The sequence below is a fragment of the Lissotriton vulgaris genome, chromosome 7 (assembly GCF_964263255.1).
Source record: "Lissotriton vulgaris chromosome 7, aLisVul1.2, whole genome shotgun sequence".
In the NCBI taxonomy this organism is placed as follows: Eukaryota; Metazoa; Chordata; class Amphibia; order Caudata; family Salamandridae; genus Lissotriton; species Lissotriton vulgaris.
In genome coordinates this window covers 195,542,397-195,567,901 of record NC_141695.1, presented here as the reverse complement: position 1 = coordinate 195,567,901, position 25,505 = coordinate 195,542,397, and the positions used below count along the sequence as shown (strand labels likewise).

The 25,505-nt window shown below is 45.6% G+C and overlaps 1 protein-coding gene across 1 annotated transcript; it reads right to left on the bottom strand.

The window, feature by feature from the left end:
- Positions 1-547: 547 nt before the first annotated feature.
- LOC147701174 (lens fiber membrane intrinsic protein-like) lies at positions 548-25,466 on the bottom strand. Its single transcript, XM_086928588.1, has 5 exons — positions 25,268-25,466; positions 23,767-23,961; positions 20,848-20,997; positions 18,635-18,760; positions 548-926 (listed from the first exon to the last, which is right to left on the bottom strand). The coding sequence occupies exons 2-5, from the start codon at positions 23,927-23,929 to the stop codon at positions 886-888; spliced, it is 480 nt and encodes a 159-aa protein (XP_086784714.1). The 5' UTR covers positions 23,930-23,961; positions 25,268-25,466; the 3' UTR covers positions 548-885.
- Positions 25,467-25,505: the final 39 nt, after the last annotated feature.

Here is a 25,505-nt window from a genome sequence, read left to right as displayed (position 1 = left end):
AAGCTCTGCACTAAGAGTGCATTACTATACTGTCAGTGCACCTCCTAAGAACATGCTTGTCTCTATGTCCACACCCGTAATACAGGGTAGATGCATAAGCAAAGAAATTCCCTCTTTTGCATGGGGCATCTCTCCCATGTAAATGAGTCAACACCCTCACACGAGAAGGATGGTGCTAAATGTTTACCAGCGCTGTCAGTATTACAGAATGGGTAGCACAAGCGTCTGCGGTCCCTTCTGTAATAACAAGGGGCGCGGCATGTAAAAAGCAGGCAAACACGCCCATTACGCCACTGAGGTCCTTTCTGTAATAGTAACCGTGGTTCTAGAAACCTTTTCTATCAGTTTCACTTGGGAAACATAAATCACATCAAATCACTATGATCTCAGAAGCATCACAAATGGATGTCCAATGACTGGAGTCCTCCAACATTCATCCTAAAAACTAACTGTGAATACTTGTTAGTTTGGATGACGCCCACCTTAGTGTCTATATTGTAACACCAATGTCAATAAACTGAAACAAAATGTAGAACCTACAAAACCATTACAAAAAAACAATTTATTTGAAAATAGAAAATAAGCTCCACATTCCATAGGTTTTGTGTGTGAGTAATATCAAAGTATTTCACAGTCCATTCTTGTAGGAATGTTTAGTGTAATGTTATCTCCTCTCCAGGAGACTTTTTAAATTATGAAACCAGCGGACGCATCATAACAGCCATGTTGCAGGTCTTCCTATGTTCAGCTCTATTTCTGTGCAAATAAAGAGCTGAAATGATGAGCACTTGCTCTGGAAGAGTCCGGCACTGGGTGGCTTCATGCCCGTGTTCTTGAGCACCCATCCAGTCTGTTCGCTGCTTCAGGTCTTGTTCAGTTCTCCCTCTACTGACCTTCCTTCCTGAACGACACCAAGGCAACAACACCTGCTCAAGAAGGAGCCACAAGAGGATGAGACAAAGAGACGACAAGTGGAGAGAAAGAACAAAGGTCAAAGGTCAGTGGATAAGAAACCAACGTTCTTAATGTGTGTATCAAACATTTAGATACGCGGTATACCTTCCCCCAGCTCTGCAGTGTGATAAAAGCACCACACATAAAACTCGAAAAAGCAAAAAACAAACAAAAACTGAGAGTGATATTTAGCTTTCAAGCAAAAAGCAAATTTCAGACCCAGCACCTATGCACCTTGTAGTTTCTAAAGAGAGAGCTCTGCTGTCAGCTTCTGGTGCACATACAACACTTGGGCATATGGGTGAATGTCGTATTCCTGCTGCAGTATGTCTATTCTCACTCTGGGCCCAATATCTACTTCATTAGGTCTTCACAGTCATCACTTATAAATGTAGGACCAAAAACATTTTTCTGAGGAGCTTAGCACCTGCCTTACTGAATACTGAGATTGTCAAATACAAGGCTGCCTCGAGCGTAATTAAGAGTTTAGTAGACAATGCGCTTCATCCCAAACATAGCATAGTATGCTGTCCGCCAAAATCGGGGTCCGCCCGTTTCATTTAGAGATAGTCAAACATTAAGAATTCTGTTGATGGAGCCTCCAGCGGCTCAATGAAGTAGATGCTGCCAGAGTAAGGGCATTGCATTATCTGTCCTATTTAGGATGAATGTTGTAATGCACTTTTCCCTGTAAGTACTGCCAGGAATAATATGGAAATTAGGAGCATGAAACAATCTATGTTTAAGAGGGGGAAAGCCAAGAGAAGGATCGACTATATTCTGGTAGACCTTGACCTCTGGCAAAAAATAATTACATGATCATATTGAATCGAAGGATAGTGGTCAAAATGCCGTCGCACTGAAGGTATCCGGTCTCCTAATTCTGTATGGCCGACCCCAACAGATGGTGGCCCCTGTTGTTACCACTAATAACAATAAAAAAGTAAAATGGCCACAGATATTGGCCAATGGGAATTTCACCCAAAACTTTATGCTGAGGTAGCACAGATCCTTTCGTGAGTAATCCTGATATTAGTGATGAGGATATTATGGCTACTTTCCAGCAATTAACTTCTACTCTTAGATCCTTTTTAGGTCTCGCCTACGCAGCGCGCATGCGCTGCTTGGAGAAAGACCTCTAGCCATCGGTTCCCCTTTTGAGGCAAAAACGTGCACCCGTTTCATTGTTTTGAATGCAACACGTGCACATTTGAGCTATTCTCTTGAGGGAGCGAGCTTTGGAAACATATGTTTGTAATTAACTCATAAACACGTGCCCCTGGCTCGCCCCTGCAAGGGAATCTCGCAGGACCCCTCCTCTCTCCCTCCCCCCTGCTGCCAGCGCGAGGCGCGCTTGCACTTGTTTTTTTATGTCAGTCCCCCGCGGGGCACAAGCAGGCATCCACTTCTGACATTTTGGTGGGATCATCTGAAATGACAGAAGTGGATGCCTGCTTGTGCCCCGGGAGAACTGCAGGACAGCCGAGAATATGTCTCGCAAGTCTGCAGCTATAAGGTGGTACAATGTAACAGAATTTAACCACAAGCGCCGCAGCGTGATTAATGACTATACATTCACGAGTCATGATGCTGCGGCACAAGTGGAGAGCGGGAGGCAACAGTTTAAACAAACCAGTGGCAGGCTGCAGGGGGTGGCAATGGAAGCATCACCAAGTTGTTCCGTGGTTATTATAATATCAAACACACACCCGATCGGCAACGCTCACACCAATCGCTGCGCGCAGTTGTTTAATTTATAACAGTATGGGGAGCTTGTCAATCAGATCTGACTTTTAACACATCTCCTGTGAACGTGTTTGAACTGTAGCAGAAGCAGGTTGTCCCCGTTTGCTTCCTGTACCCGGGGAAAGATGGCGGCGCAGGAACTGTAGAGGAAGCAGTTTGTCCCTATTTGTTTCCTGTACCTGAGGAAAGGACAGTGATGCCGAAGAAGAGGGGAACCTCTTGAGCATCTGGAAGAAGGTAATTCCCACTGGCTCGGGATGATCTTTTTATTTCCCTTCCTGGGATGCAGGCATTAGTCCTAGCGTGCTGTGAGGCAGTCTGCCTGGCATTAATGTTTATACATGTGACTGTAATACGGAGCAGTAGTCATACTGCCCTATACTTTGTGGTGTTGACACCCCTGCCCCCGTAGACCTCTCCTTCCAAGCGTGTGGCTCTGCCTCTGTCTTGTCTGTCTGGTGTCCTCGAAGCATGCTCTACTGTCTGCGCTTTTTGGTGGGAAGGGGTGCTGATTAGTCTTCCTGAGCACCACCATTTGGTAGATAGTAGCGTTAAAGGGTGAGACTGATGTCTTGGTTGGTGTCCTTCTGGTGAAGCCATCCTTTGGTGCTTTTCCCAATCACTGTTCAGTGTGGCTGTTGATACCCAGGAGCAGAAAGTTCACATCTCTCCTGCCTTGCTGTGCTTCTCCAGTCTACCCTGCTTTGAGGAGCCTCACTATACAAAGGCTGGAGAAGAGCCCGGAGAGGCATGATGAAAGCAGAATGACTAACACCGATTCTAGAAGTACAGACAGAGATTCGACAATACTTGTCTGCTGTGATTGTATAATAGTGGGACCTACTGACCCACTTGTTGTTTCAGTTCCAAGTTCATTTTTGTCAAGGAAGGAAGTGCTCCTCAGACAACTTAAAGGTCTGGAATCTGACCTGAAAGGAAAGAAGTCGTGTTCCAGTCCTTAAGTGCCTGGAGCCAACCTGCCTCCTGAAAGAGAAGGACCACGTCAACCATGCAGGTGGTGTGGTTGTCCAGATCGCGCCAAAATCAGCTGACCTTGGAGCTCCAGGGTTTAGCTCCCTAGGAAGATGTAGGGATCTGTGTGCTCCATGCACCTAATTACAGTCCCTCCCAGTTAGTTGCCGGCACAGTGAAGCTATTAAGTTGTACCTGAACAGAACGTGCCATTGTGACATTATAGAGTTGTGTCCAAGTGGATTGTGCTACTGTGACACTCATGAAGGTGTGCCTGCACAGGCTGTGCCATTCTGACATTGTGAAGTTTTGCCCTAGTGGACTGTGCTGTTGCAACAGCATGATGCTTGCCAGAGTGGGAGGGGATGCTGTGTCTTTAAAGTACACCTGATCATTATGTGCCAATTATCCAGCAATTTAAGCCATAGCTGGGTCATGCTGCCAGAAACAATCTGCCTTGAGGCAACCTCCTGACCCTTGACCCCACACCCTCAGTCCATAAGTTGGCTTACAGCTAGTGAGAGACTGCAACCACGCCAGAGATTGCCCACCTACTCACAATCTGCATAGCGGCCTAGGATGCTGCCTTCTGCGGACCTGACGTGAGTGCTAGAGCACACACCAGCGTATCTCCTCTCGGAAGAGGAAGAGAGAGACTGATGAGTGCAGTGGATCCCTGTCTTTGCTGAACAGCAGATGAAACTCCATAGTGGTGAGATAAGGACAACCGGGACTAATAAGAGTAACTGAGCAAACAATCTCATTAGAGAGGGAACCACTACACCTGTGCCTGATACCTGTCGTAGACAGAACTCAAAAAGGGGAGAGAGGAGCGTTGAGAAAGGGTCAGGGAAGGAGGGAGCAGGTCGATTACCATGACTGTTGAGTTTTGAGCTTGAAGAACCCCACACTACCCACTTTAGAAGCCTTTGAATGCTGCCATCTGAGAGTCAGGTGCTGGAAGGACTTGGCACACTTTGCAGCTCAATAGTGGAGCGGACCCCCAAGGGCATAATATCCACTCCCCCTCCTCTTTTGCTGCTGGTTGCGTGCATTCTCTCACAGTTCACCCAATCCTTTCCCTGACACATGCTCTTTCATTTTTTTGCTTTTCTTTTTTGTCCCTCACTCCCTTCCTCCCTTCATCTTTCTCTCCCCTTCAGCCCCTACTCTTCCCCCGCTTCCCCCTCCTCCCTCCTTGTCAGCCACTCTTTTTTCCCTTCTCTCTCTACATCCCACCTGCCCCTCTCACTCTGTGTGCTATGTGTTACGAATAGATGCAAATAAAGAAATATTTAGCATTCTAAGAAAAACACAAATAGCGATGTATTGGAGTGTACATTCCGGCTCACTTGAATGTATTTACTGTAAACGCTTTGATAACCTTGTGTTACGATGTAGGAGACACCAGGTGCAGGTAAGTGAACTCTTTATTCATAACCTCCACAGTTCCACTAACAGACAGCTTCAGCTCACATAACCTCTGCGTTCTCCTCTCAGCCCTCAGAGTCTAACATTCTAAGACAGCCTCCCGGCCAACAGATAGGCAGTGCCAAGAAGGGAAAGAAAGGAGGGGTGAGAGAGGGGGAATGAATACAAGGGCTGCTTCTATTGACTTGATACTTAACCTAATAGTAATCATTGATTAAAAATTATATGAGCGAATATAACACCTTTACTTTACCCGATTGTGTTTAAATGTGATGAACTCTGAATGCAACAAATACTAAAGGCTCTCTGGTTGGATTGGAGTTGCCTTCTCAGGCAGTTGACAAATGGAAACCAGGGGTGTAGCTACATTGATTCGGCAGGTGCAGTGACTCTGGGACCCAGAGGCCCGAGAGGCCCCTAAACCCTGATTATTTCTGTATTTCACAGTTCAAACAGTGTACAGGGGGTTCATGGCAATAGAGGGCATGCCACACAGGCTACGGCACTGATGGAAGCTCTACTTTTCTGATTAAACCATCGTACTGTGGGCCATCAGTGAAACAGGCACATACAAGCCCTGGCAAAGGCTGTCAGTCTGATCATAAAGTTTAAAGAAGTATCTGTGTTTAGACATTTGGCACAACTTGTTGAGATCCTGGATAGCTTGAACTAAACTGGGTCTTGCTGCTCCTTGCCTCATGCCTACCCTGAAAGAATATGGCTTCTCACTTTTCAGTTTAAATTACCTGTGGTTATTTATATAGAGCTCTTTCTGTGTGTCTTTATGAACCATCTCTTGTCAACACAGATGCAAGGTTTGTGCATTGAACATTTCCACACCACAGTTTTCTACTATATCTTCTTGGACGCAAAATAGTTTGCTCTACCATTTTGGAAGTAGAACATCACACTTAACAAGAATGATGTTTCAACTATGTAATAGGAATATAAAAAGTAATTGTCCTCCTTTAGAACTGACAATACTTGGTGTGGTTTTCCCCCAAACATTTCATTTTCAATCCTCCTGTTTTGCTGAATTTTTTTTTGTTTTGGCTCTAGGACTCTACACACTTTACCATTTCTAACTAGTGCTGAAGTGTTTGTGCTCACTCCTATAAACTCTGAAACATTGGCTTACACCCAAATGGCACTTTTAATTTACTTGTAGCTCTCTAGTAAATTGGTTCTACATCAAAGGTCTTCAAACTTTTTGATGCCGAGACCCCCTTGTAAAACCTTTTTAGGCGTAAGGACCCCCTTCCGACAAAAGTTTCTAGAAACTGGTACTCCTGTTCATCAACTTTTGACAACCATAAATGCGCCTGTTAGACCTCATCACATCCCTCCATCATTCATCCACCCACACTTTCACACATCCATCCATCCACCCTTTCATCCTTCCATCCATACATCCATCCTTCATCCATCCACCCTTTCATCCTTCCATCCATTCATCCATCCTTTACCCATCCACCCTTCCTTCCATCCACCCATCGTTCATCCACCCACCTTTTCACACATCCATCCATCATTCATCCATGCAACCTTTTATCCATTCATACATCCATCCACCCTTTCATCTTCCCATCCATACATCCATCCTTCATCCATCCACTCTTTCATCCTCCCATCCATACATCCATCCACCCACCCACCCTTTCATCCATCCATCTACCCACCCACCCTTTCATCCATCCATCTACCCATCATTGATCCCCCCACCTTTTCACACATCCATCCATCCATCATTCATCCATCCACCCTTCCATCCATCCATCCTTCATCCGTCCACCCTTTCATTCTTCCATCCATACATCTATCCTTCACCAATCTATCCTTCATCCATCCACCCTTTCATCCTTCCATCCCTACATCCATCCTTCATTCATCCACCCTTTCATCCTTCCATCCATACATCCATCCTTTACCCATCCACCCTTTCATCCTTCCATCCATACTTCCATCCTTTACCCATCCACCCTTCCTTCCATCCACCCATCATTCATCCACCAACCTTTTCACACATCCATCCATCATTCATCCATGCAACCTTTGATCCATTCATACATCCATCCACCCTTTCATCTTCCCATCCATACATCCATCCTTCATCCATCCACTCTTTCATCCTCCCATCCATCCATACATCCATCCTTCATCCATCCACCCTTTCATCCATACATCCATCCACCCACCCACCCTTTCATCCATCCATCTACCCATCATTCATCCCCCCCACCTTTTCACACATCCATCCATCCATCATTCATCCATCCACCCATCCATCCATCCATCGATCCATCCATCCATCCATCCTTCATCCGTCCACCCTTTCATTCTTCCATCCATACATCTATCCTTCACCAATCTATCCTTCATCCATTCACCCTTTCATCCTTCCATCCATACATCCATCATTCATCCATCCAACCTTTCATTCATCCATTCACTCATCATTCATCCACATACCTTTTCACACAACCATCCATACATCCATCATTCACCCATCCACCCTTTCATCCATCCATTCACCCATCCTTTACCCATCCACCCTTCTTTCCATCCATCCACCCATCATTCATCCACCCACCTTTTCACACATCCATCCATCATTCATCCATGCAACCTTTTATCCGTTCATACATCCATCCACCCTTTCATCCTCCCATCCATTCATCCATCCACCCTTTCATCCTCCCATCCATACATCCATCCTTCATCCATCCACCCTTTCATCCATATATCCATCCACCCACCCTTTCATCCATCCACCCATCATTCATATCCCCACCTTTTCACACATCCATCCATGCATCATTCATCCATGCAACCTTTTATCTATCCATACATCCATCCACCCTTTCATCCTCCCATCCATACATACATCCATCCTTCATCCATCCACCCTTTCATCCACACATCCATCCACCCACCCACCCTTTCATCCATCCATCTACCCATCATTCATCCCCCACCTTTTCACACATCCATCCATCCATCATTCATCCATCCACCCTTCCATCCATCCTTCATCCGTCCACCCTTTCATTCTTCCATCCATACATCTATCCTTCACCAATCTATCCTTCATCCATCCACCCTTTCATCCTTCCATCTATACATCCATCATTCATCCATCCACCCTTTCATTCATCCATCCACTCATCATTCATCCACCCACCCTTTCACACATCCATCCATCCTTCAGCCTTTCATCCATCCATCCACCCATCAGTCATACACCCACCTTTTCTGTGCCTCTCTCATGGGGGGGGGGATCAGTATCTCTCTGCGTCGTCTTCATTCTTCTTTCCCACTCATGGGAGGGCATCTCTGTGCCTCCCTGCTGGGGGCGGGGGACGTGTCATGGGACCCACAGCTCTAGGTGCGCAACATCCATTTCAGTCACAGGGCTAAACTACAGCCACTCCCCCAGCCCCCGCCCCCAGCTCCCCCCAGCTCGTGTATGTGAGGGCCGAAACAGCTTCAGGGACACACACACACAGTCACACCCAAGTACTTGACAGGTCTTTAAAAGACCTTTTACTTGTTGATGAGGCAGTTGATGTTTTTCACACCTCGGTGTGAATTAGGCCTCCGCCGAGCACCCTCCGCCCAATGCCAGGAACTGCACTCGGCAGAATCTGCGACCCCCTTCCCAGGACTCCACGACCCCCCTGGGGGTCGCGACCCACAGATTGGAGACCGCTGTTCTACATGTACCCAACCTGTGAATGAAATCCATTTAGTGACCCTGCACTACTTATTGTGTCGCCCACTTAAGCTGCCCTGTATCACACCTGTCAGTGTATCATGCGTGCAGCTTTAAACTACTATTTTGACTTGGCAAAATCAAACTTTTTCCCGGTCCAACTCTTCCTTTTTAATACATAGGGCACAGTGTATGGTATTTACAAAGCGGGACATGTACGTTTAAGTTTTACATGCCCTGGTAGTGGAAAACTCATAAATTCACTTTTCACTATTGCAAGGCCTAACTCTCCCATCAGATAACATAGGCGTACCTCATTACATTTAATAAGTGATAACATTTTATTGGGAGCAGGTAGCAAAGTTATGTTTGGTGTCTGCGGAATTGTAATTGAATACTCTTTTTAATGGTAAAGTCAGTTAAATGTCTTTTAGGTAGTCCCCTCATGTATACACCAATTACATACATTAGTCCCATCCACATGACAATAACGGTTCTAAGCAGGTGACCTTTTACCTAGTAGCTTGCTCTTGTCTCTTCGACACCAGGCCCCCGGTACTTATTATCTCTGTACCTGACGTACATAATCATGTCCCCAGGCACGGCAGATTTACTCTGTATAAGGGTCACCATTTTTTTCATTCATGGCCAATAACCAGCTGTTCAGATCACTTTTGTTTAGAAAAGGATTAGTGAATGTTTTGAAAGCGTCCTGTTGTTTTGAAAACAGATCAATTCTAGAAGAAACCCTCAAGTGACCACTTTAATATAAAAGACCCTCATTCCACCCTACAAATTAGAGGAGGATTCCTTCCAGGCTAGACTGAGACTCTGCGTGCTGATCCTTTGACGAGCAGCAATCTGCCATCCCTGGCAGGGTGTCATACTCAGTCATACTCGAAGCAGAGACTGGGTCCTTCGTTCTTTACCATCAGGAGAGGGGTTAGTGATTCCCTTGGGGATTCTTGGCTACATTTTTCCCACACACATGGGGATTCTTGGCTACATTTTGCCCACACATATGTGCACATACACATGCTGCACCTACATCTTTAGGTAAGGTATCGTTAGGCAGAATAGTAGGCAGCCCATTGTAGGAGTACGCCAATGCTACTGTTTTATATAACCAGCTTATTTGCTCTTTTTAGCAAGTAGAAATGTATCTACTATTCACTATATTGGTGCTCGCGAACACTTTTGTCTGCTCCTGTCTTCCGATTGTCATAGCAAATATGTTTTACACAAGTAGACGCTTGACCAATAAACAATTATTAAAAATGTCCCAATCATCATTCTGTGTGCATCCTGAGAAAAAGTAAGCATGATTGACTGAGCGGAAAGTACTGTACTGTTTTCCACGATACCTGAGGAATCGGGGTTGTCATGTTCAGTGGTTGCCAGAAACTACCTACACCGCTGTAGAATTCAAGGGGGTGGTAGTGGCACTGTAGAGCTAGCTGGTCTAACGGCTGACATATCCTGTGTGGGGTGTTGTGAATCTGTCTATACACCTGGCACCCAGTTTAGGTCATCGAAAATGCACAGGTCCGGGGACGGTCCTAGGAACTACACGACATAGCACTGCCAAAGTTGTTTTGGTTCCCAACCCACCTCATATGCAGGCCGAGAAACGGCCGCGAAGCGGGCGCGCCGCTGGCTCACCGAAGGCGCGTCTAAGGCAAGCCCGTCTGCGCCCGTCCGCGCCTGGACCGTACCCAGCGCAGGAACCCCTGGACTCCACAAACGCCATGACACCAGAATCCACTACGACGCCTGCACCCTCCACGCACTCAACACCGGCCGAAGCCACACCTGCTTCCATGCCACCCCGAAATGGACCCACGGACCCTTCTCCTGCCACACCTCAACCACCAAACCTCCAAAGACTACACCCAACCACCTCCGCTGCATACTCCTCAACACCCGCTCCGCACGCAAACACACCAACGAGCTCTGGGATCTGCCCCAGATGTGGCCTTCCTGACCGAGATCTGGTGGAACGACTCCTCGGCGCCCGACATCGCTATAGCCATCCTGGACGGCTACAAGATCACCCGCAGGGACCGCGCCAACGGAATCGGAGGAGGAATAACCATCGTCCACAAGTCCACCCTCAAGGTCACCACCCACGGACACCCTCAAGACTGCCGAACACCTGCACTTCTGAATCCACACCGACCCCAACACCACACTCAGAGGAACACTCATCTACAGACCCCCCGGACCCTGGGCTCAGTTCAGTGGCTCCATCGCCGACCTCGCCAGCACCCACGCACTCGCCTCCACGGACTACATCCTCCTTGGACCTGAACTTCCACCTCGAGAACAACAACGAAGCCAACTCCGCCACCGTGATTGACAACCTCGCCAACCTCGGCCTCAGACAACTCGTCACCGCATCCACCCACGTCACCGGCCACACGCCTGACCCCATCTTCTCCACAAGCTCCCACATCGCCTTCGACCACGCCACTGAACAGCACTGGACCGACCAATGCTGCATCCATTTCACCTTCAAGAAACCAACCACACACCTCCGCACCCAACAGCTGCCTTGCCGCTGCTAGAGCAAAGCTACCGAAGACCAGCTGATCACCTCCCTTGTCAAAAACCCACCCACGACCCCACCAACGCAGACTCCACAGCCCGCAACCTCAGACAATGGATTGATGACTTCGCCAACACCCTCGCCCCACTCAAGAAACCCTCCAACAGCCACACCAACAAGAGACCCACCTGGTTCACCAACAAGCTCCAGGCCTCCACACGTGCATGCCGGAAACTGGAGAAGACATGGCTCCACGAAGGCACACCGGACAGCTACGCAGCCCACAAGGACGCCACCCGCCACCCACCACATCATCAGATTAGCCAAGAGATCCTCCTTCAAAGACCGCTTGGATAACAACGCACACGACAGCAAAGAGCTCTTCAGCACCGTAAAGGAACTCTCCAACCCCAGCACCAATGCCAACGACATCCCGCCCTCACAAGAACTGTGCAACTCACCTGCCATCTTCTTCCACCTCAAGATCGCTGACATCCACGACAGCTTCAACACCACGACCGCCGGACTACGCCAGACTCCACCCCCCTGTGAACACCCCCAGCGCCAACCGCCTGACCTCCTGGTCCAACGTCAACGATGACGCGACACACTAGGTCATGAACTCTATCCACTCAGGATCTCCTTCTGACCCGTGCCCACACCACATATTCAACAAAGCAGACGCAGCCATCGCACCCCAACTACGGAAGGTCATCAACATCTCCTTCGAAACAGCAACATTCCCGGAAAGCTGGAAGCATGCCAAAATTAACGCCCTCCTCAAGAAGCCCAAAGCGGACCCCAAGGACCTCAAGAATTTCTGGCCCATCTCCCTGCTCCCGTTCCCGGCAGAGGTCATCGAGAAAATCGTCAACATGCAACTGGCCCGCCACCTGGAAGACAACAACATCTTGGACCTGTCCCAGTCCGGATTCAGACGAAACCACAGCACCGAGACAGCCCTCATCGCCGCCACAAACGACATCATGCGCCAACTAGACAACGGCGAAACATCAGCCCTCATCCTCCTGGACCTGTCAGCCGCCTTCGACACGGTCTGCCATCGAACTCTAAAGACACGCCTCCTAGAAGCTGGAATCCAAGAGAAGGCTCTTGACTGGACCACGTCCTTCCGCTCCGGCAGAACCCAAAGCGTCTGCCTCCCACCCTTCTGATCCGAAGCCACCGACATCATCTGCGGCGTACCCCAGGGCTCATCCCTCAGCCCGACGCTGTTCAACGTCTACATAACCCCCTCGCACAAGTGACCCGCCATCACGACCTCAACATCATCTCCTACGCTGATGAAACCCAGCTCATCCTCTCCTTCAACAAGGACCCACGCACCGCCAAAACCAACCTCCACAAGGGAATGAAGGCCGTCGCCGACTGGATGAGGAGCAGCAATCTGAAGCTGAACTCGGACAAGACGGAGGTCCTCATCCTTGGACCCACCCCCTCAGCCTCGGACAACTCCTGGTGGCCGACCACACTGTGAACAGCACCAACAACCACCGACCATGCACGCAATCTCGGATTCATCCCCGACTCCTCCCTCTCCATGTCGAAGCAGGTCAACGCCATCTCCTCCTCCTGCTACAACACCCTCCGCATGCTCCACAGGATCTACAAGTGGATCCCCACTGAAACAAGAAGAACGGTGACACAGGCCCTCGTCAGCAGCAGACTGGACTACAGCAACGCACTCTACACAGGAATCCCAGCCAAACACCTATGACGACTGCAACGCATCCAAAACGCCTCCGGCCGACTGATCATCAACGTCCCCCACTGCAGCCACATCACCCCCCCTGAGAGACCTACACTGGCTCCCCGTCGACAAGAAGATCACCTGCAAGCTCCTCACCCACGCACACAAAGCACTCCACAACGCCGGAACAGCCTACCTGAACAGCAGACTCAGCTTCCACACCCCCACCCGCCAGCACTGCTCCGCAAACCTTGCCCTCGCTGCTGTCTCCAGCATCCAATGAAAGACCTCCGGTGGCAGATCCTTCTCCTACCTCGCCGCCAAGACCTGGAACACCCTCCCTACCAACATTCTGCAGACCCAAGACCTACTCACCTTCAGAAGACTCCTCAAGACCTGGCTCTTTAAGCAGTAGCATCCCCCCTCTCCTCTCAGCGCCTTGAGAACCTCACAGGTAAGGAGCGTGCTTTACAAGTACTCTGATTGATTGATTGACTACGTCTTGCCGTGATTAAACTTCTCCAACAGCCCTGTTGATTAAGGGCCATCGGAGGCCGACCTATAATTCCACCCATCTGCTTTAGATGCACACAATTAGAGTTCAGCTTTATCTCCCTTCACTGCCAGGAAAACCCTGATGGTAAGGGAATCATGGTGAGGGGAGCATTGTCTTTTTATTTTCAAAAACAAAATACAGTTTGGGGATTTTAGGTTCGAAAATAAAATAAATAAAACAGTTTAGTGCAGGGCTCCATCATGTTGATGGAGCTCTTCACTAACAGCGCAATGCATTGACAGGAGCGGCTCCTGGCAATGCTTCAAATATGACCACCAGCTTGGCAGTTACTTATAACAAGCATTTGCAATGCAATAGGTCTCGCATTAGGAAAGTTTGAGCTATTGGTCTTGTAAATGACAAATATTTTATTTATGTGTTGGTTTTGAAACTAGCGATATTAATAGCTTTGTCATTTACAATGCCAATAGTTTTAACTTTCGCAAACGTAACACCTATAGCATTTGCAATGCAATATGTGTTGTATTTACATGACTTAGATGTATTAATATTACAAATAACAATGGCTTTTATTTTTTTTAATAATTAATACTTAAATAAAAGTTATTGTAATTTATATTGGCAATAGCTTAAACTTTTGTAAATAACTTTTGGGAAGATTATGTTCAGTGTATTTTATTGTGATGAAAATCCAAGAACAGAAGTGGAATATTAACATCTTTTTGTGACATATGTAATAAAGCTTGAAACATTGAGAGAACATATTAGAACCAGTTGTTGTTGAATGATTGCACAGAGTGATGCAGTGGCGTTCAGTGGTGCTGAGTGATGCTGTGGCCTTCAGTGGTGCTAAGTGATGCTGTGGCGTTCAGTGGTGCTGAGTGATGCTGTGGCCTTCAGTAGTGCTGAGTGATGCTGTGACATTGAGTGGTGCTGAGTGATGCTGTGGCATTCAGTGGTGCTGTGGCATTGAGTGGTGCTGAGTGATGCTGTGGTGTTGAGTGGTGCTGTGGCGTTGAGTGATACTGTGGCATTGAGTGATGCTGTGGCATTGAGTGATGCTGTGGTATTGAGGGATGCTGTGACGTTGAGTGATGCTGTGACGTTGAGTGATGATGTGACGTTGAGTGATGCTGTGGCGTTGAGTGATGCTGTGGCGTTGAGTGATGCTGTGGCGTTGAGTGATGCTGTGGTGTTGAGTGGTGCCGTGGCATTGAGTGTTGCTGTGGCGTTGAGTGGTGCTGTGGCATTGAGAGGTGTTGAGTGATTCTGTGGCGCTGAGTGATGCTGTTGCGTTGAGTGGTGCTGTTCCGTTGAGTGGTGCTGTTCCGTTGAGTGGTGCTGTGGCGTTGAGTGATGCTGTGGCATTGAGTGATGCTGTGGCGTTGAGTGGTGCTGTGGGGTTGAGTGGTGCTTGGCGTTGAGTGGTGCTGTGGCATTGAGTGGTGCTGAGTGATGCTGTGGCGTTGAGTGATGCTGTGGCATTGAGGGATGCTGTGCGTTGAGTGGTGCTGTGGTGTTGAGTGGTGCTGTGGCGTTGAGTGGTGTTGTGGCATTGAGGGGTGCTGAGTGATTCTGTGGTGCTGAGTGATGCTGTGGCGTTGAGTGGTGCTGTGGCGTTGAGTGGTGCTGTGGCATTGAGTGGTGCTGTAGTGTTGAGTGGTGCTGTGGTGTTGCGTGGTGCTGTGGCGTTGATTGGTGCTGTGGCGTTGAGATCGAGCCAACAGGGGAAAAGGAGTTCAGGAGGTTATTATGAGAAGTTAACCAACACCTCTTACACCCAGACCTTCAAGTCATCTTTGATCTGTAAGGCGATTAGACATTAGTGTGTTTATTCCAGTATGGCTGCGTTTTTTCAGTGTGTTTGTTAGCATTTGAGCCCTTCGGTGTTGTCCGTGGGTGGGGGTGGTTGGAGATGGTTGATAAGAAAGTAAAGCGGTGTTCACATCATCCAAAAATGTGGCCACTCATATTAGCGTGTGTCTGCGCAGCTCAGTGCCGCATGGAAAATGCTAGAGGGGGTAAAATACCGACAGCAGAGAGCTGTTAAGTGAAACAAGTGTTCATGGCTAAATGCTGTTTGGGAGGTGGGAGGGGAAGTTATAGGGCTGAAAGCGCATTGCTTTGAGGTCGTGGGGAGGCAGTAGTAAACGAGTGGGAGGGAAGCGCTGGCGAAGCGTCGCACTTCAAGAGCCTGGTGGGGGGGGGCAGGGCAGCGAGCGAGTGGAGCGCATTCCAATGAAGTCTGGTGCGATGGATGTGACGTGATCTTTTGTGACTCCAGCTGGATGTATTTGAGCACCTTATTAGCGTCCCTGATGTTTTATCCCTAATTTTAAAAATCTGTTAAAGGTGGTATTGTCTAAAAAGAATATGTGTAAACTGTGTTGAATGTGGCGTGAGCACTTGTGACTTTATTTGGAGCATTGTGTGCTAATAACGGAGCTGTGTAGTAGGGTAGGTCAAAAATTTGTTCGCAATATTTAGAAATAAGTAAAAAGTGATAATTTAAATATATGTAACGTTTCGGCACGAAAATATCACCTGCTGGAAGTGGCATAAGCCCCTGGGACTTCCTCTGGAGCTCTTTGTGGCAATTTCCCTAGGGCCCTCGAAGGAAGGGTTTGCGCCGATGCATGGAGTTATTGCTATGGAAGCAAAATAGCATTTTGGTTTTGGAGCACTCCCTGCATGTTTATTCAAATAAAAGGGACGCATGCCCCATTTAGTATAATATCACTCATGGAAGGAAGGGAGTGCAACAGAGCTTCATATTAGCGTAGAGTGAAGCTTTTTCCCTTAAATTAAGAAATGGTCAAAAAGCGGTATTTTGTAAAAAGAAAACGTGTAAAGTGCGCTGGATGTGGCATGCTTCCTTGTGTTTCCATCCAGGACCCTCTGTGCTATTAATAACGCTCCCTATTAGCATAAAATGCAGCCTTGTTTGTGATATTTAACAATGGGCAAAAAAAGTCTATTCCCAAATACTCCCCCCCAACCCCCCCTCCCCCGGAGCTCTGTGTGGCAATTTCTCTGAGCCCTCCGTGCGCTGTTGCTGTAAGTTTGGTTTCAGCTGTTTTAAAAGAGCAGGAAAGAAACGTTAGAGGCGCTGCATAGAGTTACTGCTAATGAAGCAAAATAGCATTTTGGTTTTGGAGCACTCCCTGCATGTTAATCGATATAAACGGAACATGTGCACCATTTAATATAACATGTGAGAAATATTGTATTAAATAATATTGAATTATAATGGGGAGACGAGAAAAAAATGTGCTCTGGAAAGTGGTAGCTGCGCACACAAAAGTGAAACCAAATTTAAAATTACAATTCTATCATAGTGTAGTGTAGGAGTTTCAGCCAAATATAGAGCATGTCTGCGTGCAACCCTGGGAGGTGGGAGCCCAAGTAAGCTTTATATTAGCGTAGAGTGTAGCTTTTTCCATAAGATTAAGAAATGGTAAAAAGTGGTATTTTGTAAAAACAGGACATGTAAAATGCGCTGGATGTGGCATGAGCCCCTGTGATTCCGTCTGAGCTGTGTGTGCTATATAAATAAAGCTCCCTATTAGTGACATGACAGTAGGCAATGTACTCAAAGCACAAGAATGTGGCGTACTGCCCAGAGCTGCAAGCAAAAAGCTAGAAAGCCAGGTACAAGTTAGAATGTCAGCTCACTATACTGTGACTGTGGGAGAATTAGTTAATGTTCCTGCAGCTTTGAGAAGGCAATGTGTTCTTGTACTATCCAATAGCTCTCATGTAAAAGGTGCCACTGTTTTGGGTGGGAGTTAGCGCTATATGAAATCGCCCAGAAAACAAAACAAAACAAGCGATAACAGTCAGATACTAAATGTGCGCCGCTGCCGAGGCCTATGCAACTCGTCGCACGCAAAAGGGCTTTGGAGAAATCCCTGGCTTTGTCGACATCGGGCCTGCGTGCAGCAATTTGGATGCTTCATTCTGGCCCTTAGAATTTATTGGTATGTATTTGACTTTTACATCCAGTGATTGCCCAGGATTACACATTGTGGCAAAAAAGAAGGGTGGATTAAAAAGCATGTCTCCTACTGCCACCGTAGGAAAGCCACTAGATAGAAAGTGCACTAAAAATGAAGTATGTTGCCAATTGAAGACGTGGGTTAAACGCTGCAGATATAGATGAAACGGGAAAAGGCATGGGCTTTGGAGAAATCCCTGGCTTTGTTGACATCTGGCCTGCGTGCTGCAATTCGGATGCTTCATGCGCGCTTCACGATAGCAATAACGTGTTTAGGCGTGAAACCCTTTGAAGTAGCCAGGAAATGAAACCCTTTGAAGTAGTCAGGCTGAAAAAAAAGCAATTAGGACGGCCTGCGGCCGTGAACAATTAGGACGGCCTGCGGCCGTGAATAAGTGACGGCGGGGGCGGGGAGAGAGGAACAGATGGCTGTGAAGGGAGAAAGGCTGCTGGCAGGGGGAAGGCTCGTGCATGAGAGCAGGTCACGTGATTGGGATTCACGTGAACTTTTGAAAATCCGCATCGTAAAAAGTCAGCTTTTGTATGGACAGCAATAGGTTCGAGTAAACTCGACCTAAAAACGATGGGTGGCCCCACGGAACACCGGGTCATCCATCAGGATTTAAATCAGCCCTCGGTCTTGAAGTTTATTAGAAGTAGTAAAAAGCAATGAAGATCATGGTGAGAATTGATAGCAATGTTAGTTAGTATTAAGTATTGGCTTTGGGAATCATGGTGAGATTTTTAATTAAAATGTATTACAGGTAGGGATCAGTGTTCAGAAGCATGGTCAGACTTGGTATTGAAGTTTATTAGAGGTAGACATTGGCATTGAGGATCATGGTGCAACTTGGTATTAAAGCTTATTAAAAGTAGACATCAGCATTGAGAATCACAGTGGGACTTGGTATTAAAGATTATTAGATGTAGATATTGGCATTGAGCATCACAGTGGGACTTGGTAATAAAGTTTATTAGAGGTAGATATCGTCATTAAGGATCATGGTGAGACAAATTGATAAACTGTAATAGATATCGGGCCTCACCTGCCAACAGAATCAGTCCTGCAGAGACCCAGCCTAGGGCAAACGACCAAGAATATGAAAGAGTGGCTCCACCTGAGCTGCTTGTGGATCCAGTAAAAACGCCCATAGCAATGATGGCGCTGCAAGCTGGGAACAAAAGGAGCAACATGAGACATCTCTTCACTCAGAGAAAGCAGATGAATTCTGAGTCAGGAATGAATAAGGACTGTTTACTTGGATCACTGATATCTGTTTAATTTGAGAAAACCATTATAGTAATAGTTTTATTTGTACTCATCCTGTTCCTTTACATTACACATTTGGAAAACTTAAATAAACAGAAATCTAGAAAATATTAATAGCACCATTATTATTTAATTACTGCGCTCTTTTGCCTTCCAGCATCTAAGCAGCGGTGGTCTGTAATGTGCTAAAAGGCATGGTTTTGGCTTCTGTATTGTTTTAATAACCTAAGTTCCAAACTGCAAGATGGAAAGAAAGAGAGACAGAAAGAAACCAAAAATGGAAGAAAGAAAAGAAGGAAAGAAGAAAGGGCGAAAGAAAAGAAGAGAGAAAGGAAGCAAGAAATGAAGAAAGAGAAAAAATGAAGGAAGAAAAGAAGGAAAGAAGAAAGGCAGAAAGAAAGTAAGTAAGAAAGAAAGAAAGAACACTCCCAGGTTCATGCCTGCGGCCAGTACCATGTGTTCAAGGGAGACCCTATTGGCAGAAATGTGCCCATCATCATCAAGAAACAATTCCATTAAAAATGTTACATCCGATCTAAATTTTCTTTAAATGTGAATTACCATTTACCAAATATAAGCTGGCAAATCGAACGTATTCATCTAAACCCAAACAGCTTGTTAGTGCTGCTCACGAAAACAATGCACCTCATCATGTTTTGTAATGGAAGAACTCGCTAGAAGTTGAAATGTTATGTTATGTGTATTTGTAAAGCGCGCTATCACCCACGAGGGTATCCCACAATAATACACCTACCAGGTATTGGCTGATTCAAGATGTAAGACCCTGTTTCAAGGCATTAGCTAAAGGCTGCTGATGCCAAAAAAGCTACCGGCTGTATATTGTACACAAGAGGTTGATTCATTCAGATCTAATAAACTCCAAGATGTATTCTGAGTACATTAGTAGAACTAACTGTTTAATTGTCATGGTAGCAACAATCTCTATTGCCATCATTGCATTTTTTCCTCCTACAAATGCCTTTTTTAGGGAATGTATGACTATACAACACATGCCTACACCTCGCATGCCTTTATCACACATATGTCTTTACCACGCATTCCTTTAACACACAATTCACGTATAGTTAAGGTAAGTTTACCCTCTACCTTTTTATATATCCCAACTTTTTTATATTAATTATAAATGTATTTTTTCTTTCTAAACCTCTCTTTCTTTGTCTAAATGACCCATACTTCTACCCACACCTAAAGCCTAAAAATACCCTTAAAACCCCATATCCTTACCCACCCCTAAACCCTACAAATGTATTTATCACCTATACCATTACCCTGCCCTAAACCCTAAGAATACCCTTGCTACCCTATATTCTAATCCACCCAAACTTCAAAAAGTACCCTTACCACCCAATACCCTTACCCACCCCATACCCTAAAAATACCCTTACCACCCTGTACCCTTTTACACCTCATTCCCTGCATATGACCTTGTCACCGTATAGCATTACTCACCCTTACACCCTAAAAATATGTCTAGAACTCTATATTCCTCTTAACCCCAAACCGTAAAAAACACTTTCCCACACCTAAATCCTACATTATATATATACAAAGACAGACAGATGCATGCACACACACACAAACATACACACAAACTCTCTCTTTCTTACCTTAAATATACTTATCTTGCATTGTAAAGGCATGTGTGGTGAAGGAGTATGAGTTATAAAGACATATGTGTGGTAAAGGCATGCGTAGCAAGTGCATGCGTGGTTAAGACAGTGGTGTAAATACTGTTTTCCTTGGTAGGTTGTAAATTTCAACTTCACTGAAATCACACAGTGTTGTATAAGATGCCGTCCTCATCTCTCCTCACCGCTCCGCGAGATCCATTGTTAAAACGGTTGAATCAATGTCATCCACAGCCAACTATGTGGTAAAACGATTAGTTACAAAATATCTCATCATATTTAGTGCATTTCTTAGAGAGACAACAAACTGTTTTATATCAAAGCTAGTATAAAGATTCACCTGCACAAAAATTCAGGATGGTCACCAGCTTCTGCTTATTCATCCCCATTGAAACATTGTTGATCCAGATTTCAAGGATCTGAGCGACGGCAGATCCCACCATCAACAGGAACGAGATGATGATGAAGGCTCGAGTGGCGTCAACATCAGCTGCAAGGAACCAAGAACACGTTCTTAAACTGATTCAGAGCATGGTTCACTCTGCCTTTGAGTTGCAAATGGATATTTTGGTAATGGTTTGGGGGGTGGTGTTGTTCCCTCTTCATCTGGGATAAAATAAGCCTGCAATTTCTGCCTAGCTTCATCCCCTGCACTTTTGAGAGGCATTAAAGCATCTATCCTTAACTAAACAAAGCAACCACATTCCTGCCTCGGATGCTATATGACGAGATACCCTACCTCTCCTGCGTATAGCGAGCTCCATCTTGTTTTAATTCCAGATGCTGGGACAATTCCTTTAGTTGGTTTTTCAAAGGCCAGCGCAGCACTTCTGCCAAAAACTGAAGGGATTATTGTGGCGCAACACAGTAAGTCGCCTTGCTGTGCTGCATAGCGCTGCATCACAGGGTAAGGGCAAGAACGCACTGTCTGTAAAGAATATGACACATTCCTGTCCTCTCCTTGCACTGGCACCATTTTGGCTGCTTCACTCTTATGCAAGCACCCTTACAGCATAGTGCAAGGGTGCCTGTGTTGCATGCAGGCTTGTTTTGTGCAGGAAGGGGCGCCTTTCTGCACAAAAACAATCCTGAGAGGCATATTCCTTTCTCTATGTCTGCTGTAGGGTACAAAACACATAAAAAAGTAAAGAGGAGAAATAAAAATATTTCTCTTTATGGCGCCTCTCCTCGGGAGGCCTATCTTTTTGGTACATCTAAGAATGTTTAAAAAAACATGGGATTGGCATGAAAACACCCACGCACCGTCCATGGAACACATTTCCAGAGTAATGCAACACAGTGATTTGTGCTGCGTTGTATTACTCAAGGCCACACAAGGTGGCTGTGCGTGGCTTCATTAATCTCTTTTGGACTTGTGTTGCGCTCACACCACATTGCAAGAGAAACGAAAGTCCTCTCAAAAATATACCGCTGAGTATTTTCTGATGTTGCTCAAATCTAAACTATGCCCGCAGTAAGGGGTCCAAAAGTAGAGAAACAATAAACAAAACACGCAGCAAGTTTGGTAACATAATTCTTGTATTTATGTGATCACGGTTTATGCATTTGACCAAAGATTGTGTGATTCTGGGTAATCCCTTATCATCTCATTGTGTCTGGAATAAGTGTATGTAGTCTCTTTGCCATTTCAATCAACTCACCCTCTAGTCTATGTAATATCATGCTGCCACCTCTGATTGTGATACTTCTCACTGTGTATAGTGTGTCTGTTAGAAATATTTGCTAATAAATGCTTTAATGTTGACCAAAGAGGTTTTCAGACACCAGCGTAGTTTTATTCTAATGTTATGTCTGACTGCCTCGGTGCAAAAAAGATCAAACAAACAGGGGGGTCTATTTCCTATATTTTTTTAATTTACAGTTTAGTTTAGATGTAGGAGTCACAAAGAAATCAAACCCCAGACCTTTTCCCTACTTGTGGAAAGCTTAAGACCACAGTCTTCTCTTCTGGAATCTGAGAGAGGAAATTTAGGAGCAGATGTATGAAGACGTCACAAAAAGAGATCAGAAATTCTACACTGACGTTTTGCAATGTGCATCTCACTTTGCGATGCAATTTATGTACTAGGTTGTGTTGCAAAATCTCAGATTACAGGAGAGCGCAGTACAATGTGCGTGGCGACTATTCAGGAGGTCGCGTTTGCAATCCCCTGTGATTGGCTGCAAACACAGAGGTGGTGGCTCCGGGAAGGATCATCAGACCACCATCCCCGTGTTTGTACTTTTTTAAGCAGCCAATGTTCATTACAGGAACTGAAGCTGCTTCAAAAAGTATGGTTCCCGTTTGGGAAGATATCGGGGTGCAGGGAACCACCGCCTGCTGCCCCGAGGCTGCGACATGATGTGATCCCAAGAGGATCCTTTCCCCTTCGAAATTGCGATTCGGTATGTCACTAAACGTGTGTTGCCAGTCTGACCTCCATTTACGACTTGCAAAATGGGTTTAGTACATTTAAAGAACGTTTGCCTACCCTGTGATTTTGCTACTGTCAGTGCTTGCAAATGCAAGTGGTTTAAACATCTGACCATAAAGGGAGAGACGAGAAACCTCTGGAAACTTCTGAATGGGACTGCTGAGTTCTGACATTCTGACTGGCACGGATTACCTTTCTAATGCTCAAACTAACGTATATAAAAGTAATTAAAGAGGGCTTCCACAGTAACTGAATTATTCAGAAACCTAAAAATAACTTTGGTCATGTTTGTGTCACTGCGGCCGGCACAGGTGGGGCGGGGCGGAGTGGGAGAAGGGGGAAGCTGACAGACGATGGAATAGGTATAATTAAATATTCAATACCTATTCAGTCGTCTGTTGGCTTCCCCCTGCCGCGCCCTGCCCCGCCCAACCGCCCTACCACGCTCACCTGAGCCAACCGCCGTTGTATTTTGGTGCTACTTGCCAAAGATTACCTTAACTTCAAGGGCTATCGAAAGTAGGTGCAGGAAGGTCGGATCCATGCTAGACTTTCAGGATTACGACTGTTCAATTGACTTGTTTTCATGTAGATTCATTTATTGCAAAGATATTTTGTTAGGGCATCCTGAAACTCTGGCATGAACCTAACATTTCTGAACTCACATTTGATGCTCCTGCTTTACGCGATGTCCGTCCTTCATGAGAATGCCTTTAAATCGGTCTCCAGTTCCTGTTTTTTTTTTACTTTTATAACATAGATGAAAAATTATCATACACATTGTTCCATCTCTGTGCATTTGACAGTTCGATTCCTTCTCTTACCGGCAGATCCAAATGTCGTGCAAATACCCCGTACACAAATTCTCCAGAGTCCAAAAAATGAACCAGAGCCAGACATCCAGTAATCGGATGCGAGCGAGATTAGAATGACTATACCACTGATGATGATAAGGACCAACGAAGACAATTTCAGGGCGGACATCATTAATTAGTTTCTGTGCAACCTCTTCAATTCACCTGAAAAGACATAACACAGATTATTATATTGATAATATTTATTAGAATTCCCCGAGTAGTTAACTATGGGGTTTAACCAATAAATGCTGAATTGCATAGCAAAGATAAAGTTCAAATGTTATAGAATATATTACAGAAAGAGCTGTAAAATCTAATCCAATTAAATATCCACTGGAAGAAGAATGGCAAACTAAGATACTGCCTGAATGGCTTCATTCCAAAAACATTGTAGAACCCAGAAGGCTCCTATGATAAAAGGAGAAAGAGCTTTTACAGCACTTGTGATTTCTTCATACAGAAATACACCGGCAGAAAGAATAATGGAGGAAAGAGCCTCTAAGTCTTCTAGGCGATGGCTCTGTGATAAAGAATACTGAGCTTTTTCACACAGAATAAATGAAATCCACCCTCACCTGAAAGTTAAGCTTTCTGCAGTAATCGCATTGATTGGATCCAAGTAGATGCCACAGTCAGCGCCATCTTTGTATTATTTCTCACCTATTTAAACCGTAGCAATGACTGGTATAATAAGCTGAAGCAAGCACAATGACTGTCCCTCGGATGTCTGTCCAAAAAAGGTTATGTTAGTTTTACTCCCTTCTTAGTCTTTGCAAAAGATTAATCTTGTAAAAAGAGTTCATTTCGGTAGAACTCAATTCTTATTATTCAAGAGAACCCTAACTATGGAGTTCTGTTTTAAATTCTGAGTTTGTGCTTCTCCAGACCAAGCACTCTTAAACTACACTGCCTACCAGTATGGCTGATGTGATTCTTACACCTGGTAGTCCTCTGGTTTATGTAACATTTCCTATATGCTGATTTACAAATATATGATTGGTTGTCTCTGTGTAATTTGTGTGTGATGCAAAGTGCTCTGACACCCTACACTGGTGCGAGTGCCACTATATAACTAATTGTAAAACTTCTGAAAGAGAGTGGTTATGGAGACTTGAGGGGCTCTGTTATGTGGTGGTGATGACCTCCACCATGGATGGGGGGCTCCAACAAACATTGTCTCACCGGGCACCACCAGCGCTAATGCCGGTGATGATGTTCACCAACCAAAAGTGAAAAATTAATTTTTGAATGAGGAAAAAATAGAACTCGAAACAAACCTACAGATATACTTTGGTGATGGTGTTTTCATTTTGTGACATTTTTATCGCACCAGTCGTTATAGCATAACTTTAAGTTAAATAGCAAAAACCTGCCACGTCAAGCAAAGTTGTTCAAAACATCATTCAAGTCCAATCATTAAATGCCTGTTTCTCCCCAGAATTATTAAATGCTCTACTTTTTCACTTACTCTTGCAGTGGTAGCTCTGTTCTCCTGTTGTGATGGGTCTTCTGCTGTTTCAGGTTGCTGTCCCTGTTGAACACAGCAGTGGCCTCCAAGTTTCACTTCTTGCCTGTTAGAGCCCTTATAAAGGGCAGTCTTCAGGATCTCACATTAATACCTACCGCCCACTTTTATTGTGTAAGCTAACTAAAAACGTGTTTGCACTGCCGTTGTATGTTCTGCACGTTTCTTTTAAGTGGAAGTA